The 15121-nt window shown below is 38.0% G+C and overlaps 1 protein-coding gene across 1 annotated transcript; it reads right to left on the bottom strand.

Moving 5' to 3' along the window:
* Window positions 1–3910: 3910 nt before the first annotated feature.
* Window positions 3911–7981, bottom strand: LOC112162434 (C-type lectin domain family 17, member A-like). Its single transcript, XM_036214239.1, has 5 exons — window positions 7940–7981; window positions 5232–5285; window positions 4941–5083; window positions 4366–4484; window positions 3911–4186 (listed from the first exon to the last, which is right to left on the bottom strand). The coding sequence occupies exons 1-5, from the start codon at window positions 7956–7958 to the stop codon at window positions 4066–4068; spliced, it is 456 nt and encodes a 151-aa protein (XP_036070132.1). The 5' UTR covers window positions 7959–7981; the 3' UTR covers window positions 3911–4065.
* Window positions 7982–15121: the final 7140 nt, after the last annotated feature.

Consider the following 15121-nt stretch of genomic DNA (forward strand, 5'->3'; position numbering starts at 1 on the left):
ACTGATGTGTGGTGTTGGTAGAGAAGGGTAAAAACAGACATCCTCTGTCTGTGTCACCTCTTTGCCTGAATATTTCAGGGCTGTCTGTGCCCTGGATTTTAACATAGACTGACACATGATCACTGTTTTTTTTTTCTCGATTAAACGGCAAATATGATGTCACCCATTTCCCAAAGTACAAACGTAATAAATATGAACATTTCACGAAAATTATTTATGAATCCACTCTGTTCTGAAGATGAAAACTTGAATTATTTTTTTCAAATGACAAATTGTTCAATGCTCTTTATAAAGCACGGAGCATGCAGAGGGCTGCCCGGTGGCGCAGTGGTTAGCGCTCTTGCCTCACAGTGAGAAGGCCCCGGTTCGAATCCCGGCTGGGACCCTTTCTGTGTGGAGTTTGCATGTTCTCCCCGTGCATGCGTGGGTTTTCACCGGGGACTCCGGCTTCCTCCCACCGTCCAAAAACATGCTTCATAGGTTAATTGGTGACTCTAAATTGCCCCTAGGTGTGAATGTGAGAGTGAATGGGTGTGTGATTGAGGCCCTGCGACAGACTGGCGACCTGTCCAGGGTGTACCCCAGTAGCTGGGATGGGCTCCGGCACCCCCGCGACCCCGAAAGGGAAGAAGCGGTCAAGAAGATGGATGGAGCATGCAGAAGCTTCCAGGTTGGCTAATGATGCCTTTAAGATTTTATTTTTAAAAGACCACAATGGTACAGAGCCACAGAAATGTTTGTTGGTGCAGGAGTTAACACTTTTCAAGTATTATTAAGACACTTGATTTATGGTTTCATTCAACATTTAAATGCTTCTAAAAATAAAATCCTTTTAGCGCTCACTAACGTCAGAATCACTTCCAGAAACAAGTCCCCAGTTTAAAAATACTGCTACAGACGCCCTTTCGAAAGTTTTCTCTTTTGTATTTTCAATGTTTTATCCCATTTATTTTACTTTTACTGGTAATTTTATATTATATGAATGTATTTTATGTTTCACTATATTTTTTGCATGGTTCTGTTTATGTTTGGACTTTGAGGTCTGTAAATAAATTTCTATCTATATTTGCCATTTTAATGAGCAATGATGAACACTGTTTTTTTTCAACCCAGTCTCAGTAAAATGCGTACATATGCCACGATTTGGGAAATACTGTGTATAATATACGCCAAAACAAGTCTTAATACGCGCGGTCCTAAACGTGTTAAAGTCTGTTTTCCACGTTTGACACGTCCCCTGGTGGAGCCGTGAGCATCACAGACAGCCCCACAAACGAACAATTTGCTTTTCTAACCCTAACCATAACCGTGATCCTAACCTTAACCAGGAACGAAGTCATTTAGAAAAGAGCCCGAGGATTTCTGACCACGTGATCAAAACGAAAGCTAAAATGTCGTGTATATTGTACGCCGGCCCAACCTATTCTCTACCATTGCGTGTCATATGCACTCAAAAAGCATGTTTGGCGTATATTATACACGGTATTTCAGAGTGCAAAGTTGTGGAAAATGTACGCATTTTACTTAGAGTGGGTTGGTTTTTTTGCAGATACTTTTGGGAAATTTCCAAGGCACTGTATTTTGAAATAGGGACACTTTAAAAACAATGGTGGGCAATCTATATTGTGTTTTTGCCATCAAAACAAGTCTCTGGATTCCTTCAAGTCCCACTCCTATAATCTTTTGATCTACTTTAAACTTGTTCCCATTGGTCTTTTAATAATAATTATGTTTTTTTTATCCTAAATTAAAAACATGTTTTGTTTTCTAGGACATAGTTTCTGTAGAGCAGCAGGAGTTCAATAAAAAATCACCTCGGTTGTGGACAGAACAATGCCATCAAAAGAAAAATACCAGAACACGTTAAAAACACTATTTCCATCAGTGGGTCTTTCATCAACACTTCCTGACAGTCTGCTTTTCCTTGTTCTAAAAACAAAAAAAAATTCTTTATATTTTCATATTTTTGTTCCCAAATTCAAGCTTAAGGATGTCTTCATAGAATTTGAACGGAAGCTCAATTTAAAAGATTCCCCAGGAAAAGTATTTGAAGACTGAATAGATAAACTAATTGACTTAATATGTGTTTTTAAGAACAGTTTTGAAAAAAAGCTAACTGGAAAAAATATATAGGCTATATAAACATTTTAGTTTTTGGAGTTTTTTTGTGCAAGAAGAAAACCCAAATGAAACCCAATGAAATTTTGAGATAGCTATTTTACTGCTAACAACATCTCAACAGTGAATCTTCCTGTAATAGAATCTGAGCTGTTTGTTCCTGTTGAATCCTTGTCTCCATGTGTGTAGTGACAAAGGAGGCAGCTGTGTGTTTATCGACTTTAGCAGAACTACAGCTTTTATGTACGGCACTAATGAAACGAAGCATGGAAACATACAGATGGTAAAAGTCGGACAGGGCAAAGTGATTATCCAAAAGGCTTTACAAGAAATTTGTTTTGTCTACACTGTGTCCTTAGGGCCAGTCGTGCATTTTTTTTTTAAATGTTTTCCCGAACACACCTGACTTTAATGACTGTCATCAGGCCAGAGTTACAGAGCTTGACGATGAGCTGCATCAGATGTGTTTATACATCTACCTTGTTGTTTTCAGAATGAAGATTAAAAAATAACTTAAACAGTTATAATACAAGGTATAATTAAAAAGTAAACACAAACTAAAATGTGTTTATATATATATATATATATATATATATATATATATATATATATATATATATATATATATATATATATATATATATATATATATATAGAGAGAGAGAGAAAGAGAGAGAGAGAGAGAGAGAGAGAGAGAGAGAGAGAGAGAGATTGTATTATATATATATTAGAGCTGTCAGGCGATTACATTTTTTAATCGCGATTAATCACAATGTCCTGAGTTAACTCGCGATTAATCGCAAATTAATATGTAGCCTTTTTTTAAGGAAAAAAATGTGGAATTTAACAGTTTAGCAGTTTAACAATTTAACAATTTAACAGTTATTAACAGTTATTAACAGTTACAGTAATTAACAACATTAATTATGAAAACAAGAATGGCAAAATTAATAGTTTTAATCAGAAATACTTTATTTTGTAACATTGTATTGAGATAAACTTTCTTAACAATAAAAGGCTGTAACATAAAATGCCTAACAAAACTCCAAGTGCAAGTGAAGGGTATTTTAAATTCAAAACTTCAATCAACGTTCAGTAAAATAAAATAAAAAAACATCAAAAATAAAATTTCCATAACACTTTCATGTTAATTTTTTGTCAGGACCAAATCTTCTCCTCTGCTGAATTGCAGTAATAAATGAAATAGAGATTTATCATTTCCAATTAACTTTTGTTTTTTAAAACATTAAAGACTGAGAAAAGTGGGATACACTGTGGATGGTTTGACAGTATGTTACTGCCGCCACGTTCTCTGGCTGCAGCCTGATGCAGCAACGTGTCCAGCGGAGCTCACGCCATGAATATGCCGGCAGACAGACCGCTATGCTGGGGCTGGATCACGCTTAAACCTCCAGAACTTATTTTGCATATTTTTGCGCGGCGAAAGAGGGACGGGCCACACACTCAAAGCTGAGATTTATCTTTTCATCTACAAATAACTGGCGTTGTTTAAACTACATTTATAACGTCCCCCGGTGCGCTTGCTGTTCGGAATGTCGGGGGTCCGCAGCTCTCGGGACGCGGCGCCGGACGAGAGCCGGTACCACCAGACGTGGTACTGGACGCGAAGGAGCTCTTCAGGTCCTGGCGCCGGGCCGGTTCTAGCTAGCAGCTCGGTGGTTGGAGACCCGCCCGTGATCTAGTGAGAGTAGCCGGTGAGTTAGAGGGCGACAAGGGACGCCTGCGCGTGGTGTGGAAAGGCACGTATGAGAAAATCCGCGATTAATGCGTCAAAAAAATTGTCGGCGTCATGCACATGTCAAGTTAACGCGTAATTAACGGGACAAATCTGACAGCCCTAATAAAAACACAAGATAATACAATTTTATAGTTACATTACTAAAGAGTAAAATCACTGCACAGCTCAATAACAAAGATGAATACATTTTATTTCTCACAGATCCAGTTTCTGTATTTTGTTTGGTACACGATTGTCCATTTCCCTTCAGTATTCAAGGACACTGCATAGTAGTCGTATGGCAGATCTGCAAACGTCTCATCCCAGAACCTGTGATAAAAGATTCTGTTAACTTCTGGTCGAAATTCTGTTCTATTCCGTTAAACTGAAATGATCTTTGATGTTACAAACATTTTCTGTATTATCTATGAAATTATTTCACACATTTACAACCATGCTCAGTCATAAAAAATGATTTTAGTAACAATTAAAAAGAAAATCAGTCTTACGCTTCTGTCTGCAGTGATCCATCCACCCATTTCCATTCAGATTTCTGTGTCTGTGGTGACGATTCAGCAAACAGACCAATCCAGGATTCTTTATTCGGATTCAATTTAGAAACAAACTCCTAGTAAACAAAATAAAAAAAATATATTTGTTAATACATACTCCCCTTTTTAGTTTCTTTTTATTACAAAATGTCCAAAGTAAAAAAATATATTACAAAATGTTTCCCCTTTGGTGGTTATCTCTTTTGATAAATGTTCTAAAAACTGAGGGAATGTTCACCTAAAGAACAAAATGTGACTTTCTTTGAAGCCAAATTGTAGTTTTTGCTTTTTTTCTGTCCTTAGGGTTAACGGACCATTTCAAATGGTACATAATTAGAATTAATCATGTTTAACAAAGAAATACTGGAAAAGGGAATTTGGCATTTCGACATGTATTTGAAATGCTGGTGAACTCTGAATTTCTGAGGTGAATTTCTGCTGAAATCCATCAGCATACAGACAACAGCAGCACACATACAGGTGGAGAATACAAGACACAAGAAGCTGGAAGTAACTTGTGTGAACACACCCACCTGTTCCTCTTTGCTGTTTATGACCACAAGATCAGCTCCTACATACTGACAGAAACTCCTGCTGTCAATCCAATTTTTCTCCTCAGTGGATTTATAGTAGCAGTTGAGTCCAAATCTCATCCATGTTTCAGGACACCATTTACCTTTAAAGAAGTGTTATACAAATGGGTTTACTATGTGATTTCATCTGTAATGTCTACTAAGAACACATTTAAACAGTAAAAGAAAAGCTAAAGATAAACATGATCAAAGTAAACTGATATAATCAATTTATTTTCAGTCTTTTCTCACCTTCAGTCTTGTCTTTTAGCTGTTTTATTTCATCCAAAAGAGTTTTGTTGATGACTGAAAGACAACACAAGTCCATTTATAGAGGATTTGCACATAAATTAACAAATGTGCAATACACAAACAACAAGAACACAACCAGGACAACTGTCCACATCATCAAGAAAAATTAGATGAAAGGACTTTACTCTGAAAGGCTTAAGAAAATCATGGTATTGCCCCTTTAAAATAGATGCGCCCATCATCTTAGCTTTACCCTAGGCTCAGACCCAGATGTTGGGTCCGCATGACCCAACATCCGGATCTGGTCCACAGTCTGCCAGTTAGTGACCCCTGATATGAACAAAGACCCAAACCCAGTTTAAAATTTAATATGAAAACTAAAGATGGACTTCATTGCTGCAAAAATGTTTCTGTTTCCTGATCTTTTCTCACCTCCATTGTTATCTTTTAGCTGCTTCATTTCATCCTGTAAACGACTGTTTTTGACGGTCATGTCTTAAATTAGACGTCAAGTGTTATGTATTTACTGTTGAAGCTTAAAAATGAAGTATCTAAAAATACAAAAGAATGAAACAAGCCGACATCATCAAAAAAAGTAGATGAAAGGACTTTACTCTGAAAGGCTCAAGAAAATCATGGTGTAGTTGGTGTAGTAACGTACGAGTAAGAATGACAGGGTTTTTCTTTATCTTCACAGCCAGGCTCACACCGTGTGCAACTCCTTCAAGCTCAAAGCCTCTGACATAGAACTAAGCTGAGGCTGCCCCCTAGTGGCCTGAACGACAACAGCTTTTGTGGCTATACCATATCTCTCCCCCCTTAGACTGAAAAACACCTCATAAGGAGGAGGCCCTCCCAAATTATATGAACAACAATGCAAAATCATGCATAAACACTATAAAGAATACAGTTAGTGTAGCATTGCTTTCCTTTTTTTAAAATACACAAAAACAAACAAATAAAAATTCACATTACATAATCTTTCATATACGCTGGGGGCATCCTAGGTCTCTGTGAATGTCTTACGTCTAGGTCGTTGTTCTGTTCTAACCTGCTGCCCCCTCACTCTCTGAACTTTTTTCCACACTCAAACCTTCACACTCACTTGATGGAAGCATTTCAGCATTTTCTATCTCTGCTTCTGTTGATGCCACCCTGGGACTTTCTGGTTCCATCCAATGGAACAACTGATCCACATGACGTCTGGCCCCTTGTCTATTGCCCAAAACAACTCTGCAGGACACAGGTCCTGTCATCTCCTCGATCAGACCAGGAATCCACCGAGGTCCACTGGTGTAGTTTCTTGTGTAAACCAGATCTCCTGCTTCAAAGGTGCGCTGTCTGGTACATTTATCATAGTGTTCTTTCTGTTTTGCTTGCTTTCTGGTCACCCTATCTTTCAAGTCAGAATGTACAAAATCCAGAAGACACCTCAATTTTCTGCCCATCATCAGCTCTGCAGGAGACATACTTGTAGTTGTTTGAGGGGTTATGCGATAAGAAAACAGCCCTGTTTACTTTGGTCTCCAACGTCTCACCTTTGCTTTTCTTCATGAGTTCTTTAAATGTCTGCACTGCTCTTTCAGCCAACCCATTGGATGAAGGGTGATAAAGTGCTGCTGTCACATGAGTGATGCCATTGCGAGTCACAAACTCTCTGAACCTTTCACTCACAAAACATTGAGCATTGTCTGATACGATCATCTCAGGAATACCGTGGGTACTGAGACTGCTCGTCAAACTCTCCACTGTAGCTGCAGCTGTAGCAGAGGCTACAGGATACATGTCTAACCACTTGGAATGTGCATCCACAATGATCGAAACCATTTTTCCCATGGATGGACCCGCATAATCAATGTGAAGTCTCCTCCAGGGTTTATCAGGTCACTCCCAAGGATGGAGTGGTGCATGTTCCGGTGCCTCCCTTTGTTCCTGACACACCGTGCATGTTTTCACTTTTTTTTTTCTATATCCAAGTCCATGTGTGGCCACCATATGTAACTCCTAGCCAATGCTTTCATTCGACTCATCCCAGGATGAGGCCAATGAAGCCGTTAGTGACTCATCAAAAAAAGTAGATGAAATGACTTTATTCTGAAAGGCTTAAGAAAATCATGGTATGGCCCAATTAAAACAGAGGCGCCCGTCTGAGTTTTGCATCAGGCTCAGACCCAGATGTTGGGTCTGCATGACCCAACATCTGGGTCTGGTCCACAGTCCGTCAGTTAGTGACCCCTGATATAAGCAAAAACCGAAACCCAGTTTTAAATTTTATATGAAATCTGAGAATGGACTCCCTTCATTGCTGCACTGATGTTTTTGTTTTTATACCTCCATTGTCATCTTTCAGTTGCTTCATTTCATCCTGTAAACGACTGTTTTTGACGGCCATGTCTAAAAATAGATGTCATTTGTTAGTTAAAACAGTTCAAAATATGTTTCTTTTCTTTTTTGTATTTACTGCTGAAACTTAAAAATTAAGCATCTAAATATACAAAAGTATGAAACAAGGAAGTAAATGGTACTTCCTGTACAGGAATGCATTTTGGTGAAGAACTGTCATGACAGATGTGTGAAACCTTAACCACCATGCAAAATATGACTCATGCATGTTTAAAAAAAGAAGAACAAATAAAATAACCCAAATACGTTTTTAGAAATAGTTTGTTCATCAGACATTTGACTATATATTTAGAAATCATTTTTACCTGAAAGTTGAATCTGCATTTTTTTGTTTTCCAAAGACCAAAGAAGATCTGTAACAGAAAATAACTTTTGTTTGAATCAGGAGAAATGAGACATTCTTATCAATGTGAAAACCTAATTACTGTTTGGCTTTTTTTCTCCTCTTTTTCTAAAAAGCAAATTTGAGAAAAGCATAAATCCACCCCCCCCAAAGAAAAAAAAATCCAGAATAACCTTAAACTTCAACTCCATGAAAATCATGTTTTTGTGCTGTTTTTTTTTTTTTTGTTTGTTTTTTTACACGTATGGGTGATGGTGTTTTCTTTTTTTAATAAAAGAGAACAAATGTAAGAAATTGTTTCCTTTTTTCATTTCTGAGAATTTCTCCTCTCAGATCAGTGTCACTGTTGCCAAGATGCTCTGTTTGAATTGATGCACTTTTGTGATGTCACAATTTCTGGGGCGAAGATCGTATGTGCAAGCTGCCTGATGGATAAATGCTAGTTTTTTCACGAGGTTTGTAAAGCGAGGTTGGGCTCGCGCTGCGCCTGTAGGACCAGTCGCCCTTCCTTCTTTGCAGCCAGAGGTGCGGCCATGGGGGTTTGGGTCTCTTGCAGGACTGGGTAGGGCAGTCGACCCTGGACAGGCGTGCCAGGCCTTTCTAGGGATCTCCCAGCTGCAGCTCTTGATGCTTTCCGACAGCTGATTACGAACAAGTGTGGGGAATCCAACTGTTTAATTAAAACAAAGTTCACAAGGGCCCCGCGATGGGTACTGACGCAAAGTAATTTCTGCCTCATGCTCTGAAGATTGCCTTCGTATTTCCATGAACTGTGTTTGCACAATTTATTAGCTAAAAAAACTCATGAAGCTTTTCACTTCCTCATCTGAGCTGGAATCTGATTCCAAATAATACGGCCGACATTTCTGATATTGCTTGACTTTTTTATGTAGTAACGGTGAAAATTAGAGCTAGCGAGATGCAGAGCTATGATCATTAGACATTGGGGATAAGGGGCGGGGCTTCTCAGCTAAGCTCTAATAGCCTTCAGATCCAGATAAAAAATGTAGGTTTGTGGGATTTTGGTTAAAACTTCATAATCATAATTAATACTTTACTAGGAATGCTTTTTTAATCAAAATATCATAAGGGGATTGTAATATTGAGTATTAAAAGTTGTAAATTAAAATATAAAATCCTTACATTGTCCAATGAGTCCAGCCAGAAGCAGAAAAACGAAAACTCCCAAAAACAACTTGAGACCTCCTGGAAAGTTTCTTGACTTGGCTTGAAGATTCTTCTGCTCCTGTTTTTCTGTAAAAAATGTATTTCCAGAATTCTTTTAAATCAGTTTCCATTCACACAATAATCTCTTACATGACTAAACAGGATTGCAATAGTGAGCTTTACAGAAGTATAAGAAGTGAATCTACTGAAGTTTTTTATTTAGAAATTATGCTTATTTCCAGGTTTACATTTTCGAATGTTTTTGTTTTGTTAAATGAAAGAAATACCAGAAGAATAACAGTAAATTGGTATAAATCATTCTATAAGAAAAAAATGTGATGTAATTTTTGTGAAATTTTTCTTCTCACCAGTTTGTTGTAATGTATTTTGATAGATCTGATCTTCATCTTCTAAAATCTCCACCTCACTTTGCTCTCTTCCATCTTGATGAAGAATTCTGTTAAATTTGACTCTCAAATCTGCTGCAGCTTCAGTTTCTGTCGACATCTTTAGAGATCAAACTAACTGATCGGACTTCACTGACTGTTTCCTGATGAAAGCAGTCAGCTCTGAACTGCAAACATTCAGGAAGTAGCAGCAGAACAAACCACACTCATGTCATTCACTCTTTCATGCACTGATGATGAAAAGAGACTTTGATTAAATTCAACTAGAATCACTGGAAGAATTTACATACATTCACCTACAATCAATTTTTGTTATGAAGTGAAGATAATTTAATTGAGATGAGTAGAAATAAAACAATTGTTCTTTCAGATTCTGTTTTCTTGACTTAAGGTCAGAATTAGTCTCACATTTGTGACACCAGTAAAGTGTTGTGACATTCTTCACATTAACATAAAGTCTTAGAAAGCTTCAATCTGATTGTTTCAGTAAAAACATCAAATGTTTTCCTCAGGTCCATTTATCTGTGGTTCAAAAGCTGTTTCTAAATTAAAAATGTCTGTACACTCTTACATGAACTGTGCAGACATTTGATCTTTTTGGTTTTCCTGACACTGCATGAGTTTCCTGTTCACACCAAGGGACTCTAAAAAAATAAAATGAGGTTTATATCTGTCAGAGGTGTGAACTGTCTGAGGACCAGAGTTAATAGAAAATTCTAATCAACATCAGTATAGTTAGTGGTACCAGTGTCTGAGACTTTGTTTGACCTCCTTAAACCAATTTCCAGCTTTTCATTTCACTAAACTTCTCTGAAATTAATACCAAATTTAAAAAAAGTTAGTAGGAAAATAAGAAAATAGGAGAAACAGATGAGGTACCCCCCTCTGACCTCCTCAAGCTGGTTCATGAGGAAGTGAGTGACCAAAAACACTTTCTTTTAAAATGAATCAATTTCTTAAGAAGTTGGATTGTATAGAGCTCTGGGTTGCCAAGCAACGATGCATGAACTAACAAGTAAGGGATAATACCCGACGAAGTGTGCATTATGAGAAATTAACGCACGACGTTGAACGGTTCGCGTCGGACGGTTGCTTCCGCGAAGTGCTTTAATTCTCAAAATGCACTCTTCGGAGGGTATTATCCCGCTTCTACCATGGTCATTTACTAAATAAATAAACATTTAATCAATATTTAGTACTTTATTCTTGTTATTTCTTTGGTTTAGCTCGTTTTTTCACACAAAGCGGACTATTTAATCCGTGATGCGGTTTGTTGTCACGCTGACATGGAACACGGCATGAAGCCGGAAGCCGTTACAGACCTCAGCTGCAGCGGTAAAGTGTCGCTGTTTTGAAAGAAAAACCCGGACAAATGTGGATTTTTTTCTTCTTTTTCTGACATTAAGCCTTCAGTGAGCAGCTAGAACATAAACGGCACGCAATTAGGTTTAGTCTCTGTGTTTCATTTCACAGCAGGTTCGGTCTTCTGAGCTGCTTTAAAAGCAGAAACTTCCTCTTGTGGTGAGACAGAAGACTACACCTTTCATGCAGAGTGCTCTGTCTTATTAGTGGGAGAAAAAACAATTTGTCAGTATTCATTTACCTTACAAAAAGAAAGCAATATAAATGCTGGTCACTACAATAAGTTCAATAAAGCATCAGTTCAGAGAGAAAGTTCATCCATTACTTCTTGTTTTGTCCAGATGATGAAGGAAAAATGTGTATTAAAGAAGCCTGCGCAGTGTTATTGCACGTCTGGTCTGTGTGACCGGAACTTCTTCTTTAGGTGTGCATTATCCCTGTGCATTATCCCTTTTTAATCCACACCCAGCAGCCAATCAGAATCGACTATTCACCCGTACCATGGTATAACACATGTTGTTTCACATTTGCTCTTCCTCCTTTGAGACGTCTCAGTGCAGTTTTAGTTCGATTTGCAATTTCCAAGCCATAATTCTGAGGAGTTTGTAACACCAGAGGTGTAGTAAGAGTCACACTTGCTGAAAGTCATGGTTCCTGTCCATGAGCAAGATAATAAGGAGAATATCCAATGGTAGAATGTGGAGTTGCATTAAAGGAGAGCACAGCTGCTGGCAAATAGTGATCCCATTCACCACCGTTTGCATGAATGAGTCTGGAAAGTTGATCTTTCAGAGTCCAAACATTCCATTTACACGTGGATGGAACGGAGTGGTTCTTTTTCTTTTGATATCCAGTCATTGACAAATCATTTGAATAATTGCCGATTCAAACTGTCTACCCTGATCAGAGAGTAGCACTTCTGGGATACCATGTTCAAGAATATATCTCTCACATATTAGGTCTGCTGCTGTTGTTGCCATCTGGATACACATTAGAAAAGCATTGACATACTTAGTGAAGTCATCCTGTACCGCATGAACTTATCTGTGTCTCCGTGAGTTGACAGGAAGCTCAGTAATGTCAGTACATACAAACTGAAATGGTCTCTCAGCTTGTATGGATTGTAAAGGGGCTTTCTGTTTAGGCACAGGCTTTCTGAAAGCTTCACAAGTGTGACACATCTCACAAAAAGTAACAACGTCCCGTGTCATGGTTGGCCAGTAACACAGAGTCAGAGCTTTGGATGATGTTCGATCAGCACTGTAATGACCAGAACAGAGGTTACCATGAAGAACGCTCAGTGTCTCAGTAACCCCAGAAGAAGGAATAAGCACCTGACAAACAACTGGCTTTCCTGGTGCAACGTGAGCCTCTCTGCAAAGCAGTGACGTACAGTCAGGGGAATTAAATATAGCTAAAAATAAATAAATTCATAAATTCAATAAGATGAATATACTTTTTAAAATTAAAAATCACATTTTTTTTAGACATGTTATTTTCTATGATTACAATTTTTGTTCGGGTTTTCAACGTTTCTTGGTTTAAAAAAAAGAAAAAAAAGCCGCAAATTTATGAGTTTCCTGTCCAAATACGCTAGACACCGCTGGGTGAGGCTGGAGGAGGGGGTTTACTGACTGTCCTCAAGTAGTAGTAGTAGTTCACTTTCAGCTTATCCCTTTCGGGGTCGCCACAGCGCAACAGCACCCACTGTTTCGCATCAGTGATTTGGCAGAGTTTTTACGCCGGATGCCCTTCCTGACACATGCTATGTGGTGTGGTATATCAGTCACCTAACACAGTAAAATCTTTAACTGTGAATTTCCCCATTTCTTGTGTGAAATCATGTCAAATTATGATCAGATACTTATAATGGGAGACTTTAATATTCATGTGTGCTGCCCTGAAACGCCAATGGTAAAAGACTTGGATTGTTTCTTTTAATCTTCAGCAAGTAGTGTCGGGCCCCACCCATGAGCATGGACACTGTCTAGATTTAGTGATGTCTTTTGGTTATATGGTTTTTAACATTGAGATTTGGGACCCAGTCTTTTTCAGATCACATGCCTGCTTTATTGGAAATTTCCTTTGTGTTCAAACTTATTAAGAAACCTACTGGTAACCAGCTCTGTCGCATCATTACTCCCTCTACTGCTGCTCACTTTTATATTATGCTATTATATCTCCTTTACTCAAAAATACCTGCATTGGATCCCACAATTTTAGTGAATTTTAGGCTAATTTCTAAAGTGCCTTTTATCTCTAAAGTACAGTTATATATAGGTAAGGATAGTGTACATTCAGCTTATGTCTTTTTGGAAGAACACGCCATCCTTGAGGTCTTCCAGTCGGGCTTCAAAGCTTTACATAGTACATAGTCAGCTGTTTTAATATCTTTTTAGCTACAGACTCAGGTGATTGTGGGATTCTTGTGCTTTTAGACTTGTTAGCCGCTTTTGACACTGTTGATCATGACATTTTAGTTTCTCACCTGAAGCAGTGGGTCGGTGTAAAAGGGCTGGCATTGGAGTGGTTCAAATGTTACTTGAGTGACAGAACCTTTTTGTGTAAGTCTTGGGGACCATGTATCCTCTTCTGCCATCTGGACATGGGGTGTGCCTCAAGGGTCAGTTTTAGGCCCTCTTTTATTCTCGCTGCACTTATTTCCACTTGTTCTGTAATTAGGAAATATGGTGTGTCCTTTCACTGTTATGCAGACGACTGCCAGATGTGCCTCTTAAAAAGATTAACCCGCAAATGCCTTTTGGACTTAAAGTCCTGGATGAAGTGGTTGTGAAGTTGAGTTTCTTCCACCTAAGACAGCTGGCAAAGGTCCGACCCATCCTGTCTTTTCAGCAATCTGAAACAGTGATCTATGCCTTTATTACCACCAGGCTGGATTACTGTAATTCCTTAGATTTGGGGGTTAACACCTCGGCCATAGCTCGACTTCAGCTAATGCAAAATGCAGCTGCTTGTCTTTTAACTAGAAAGTGGAAATACGATCACATCTCCCCGGTTTTATCTTCACTCCACTGGTTTCCAGAGACGATAAAATATCTCCCTCAACATTAGCAAAGTTAGTAGTACCAGAGACTCAGACTTTGTTTTGACCTTTTTAACCCAATTTCCAGGTTTAAACAAGTTAAATTAACAAAAAATAAAAGAAGTGTATGTTTAAAATGTAACTGAAGTGTAAATGTGAAATAAACTTGAAAGTTGTTGTGGTGGATGTGGCAGTACCAAATGAAGGGAACATTAGGAAGTAGGAACATAAAAAAAAAAAAAGAGGAAACTCGAGTTTCCTCGAAACCTCCTCGAGTTGGTTGATGAGGAAGTGAGTGACCAAAAAAACTTTCTTAGAAAATTAATCCATTTGTTAAAAAGTTAGATAAAAAATGTAGAGCTCTGTGTTGCCAAGCAACAATGTACGGACATGGACTGGTTTCAATTTATCTGGCTTCAGCCGTCCTTCAGAGAGAGATGGTCACAACAAGACAATAGTTTCTTTAAAGTTTAATCCCATAAAAGGCATCATATGGATGTGGGTAAGAAATATGTATAAAGACAATGAATAAAATCATGTTAAAAGCATAAAACATATGTAGCATAAGCTGTATGTTTATAGATAAGGATCTCCTCAGGACTCTGAAGAACTGGAGGAAGTTTAGACAGTGAAGGTGACAGGAGGGAAACCTGACTGCAGACAAGATGGTGCCCAGACATCATCAGCCGGAAGTTTTCAGAATTGAAGCTTGTTATGGCCTCCAGTACAAAATAAAAGTTTTATTGTTCAAACTGAGCTTCAAATAGGGCAAAAACGACAATCATTTTATTACATTCAAAATTCATATTAAGAAAAGTGCTGAGATTTGTCAAACTGTTGACCCTTTTACACCACAGCTTTAGCTTCAGTGTTTACATACCTTTGACTACCGTTACTACTTTTCAACCTCTAACACGATCAATGCATATTAGGTTATTCTGTTGTGGAGAAAAGCGGCTTTGTGCAATAATTTATATTGTGTGTCATACCAGCATAAAACTACTTTTCTCTGTCAATCTGATTTCTGTTGAAAAGTTACAATATCAAAAGGCATAGAATGTTTTAACAGAGACATCTAGTGTTAAAACTCTAAAGTTTAATGAGTAACTGTTAGTAAAGCCACTTAAATTAGTTCTTTGACAAAATAAGGTTTTTTTTTTTTTTT

Source organism: Oryzias melastigma, linkage group LG11, assembly GCF_002922805.2.
Source record: "Oryzias melastigma strain HK-1 linkage group LG11, ASM292280v2, whole genome shotgun sequence".
NCBI classification, from domain to species: Eukaryota; Metazoa; Chordata; class Actinopteri; order Beloniformes; family Adrianichthyidae; genus Oryzias; species Oryzias melastigma.

Bases quoted from the DNA above. Each gene is read 5' to 3' on its own strand.
- LOC112162434 (XM_036214239.1), bottom strand. The intron at 5,084-5,231 runs GTGAGAAAAGAC...ACTTCTTTAAAG, and splicing joins GCTAAAAGACAAGACTGAAG to GTAAATGGTGTCCTGAAACA. The intron at 4,187-4,365 runs GTAAGACTGATT...CTTTTATCACAG, and splicing joins GGATCACTGCAGACAGAAGC to GTTCTGGGATGAGACGTTTG.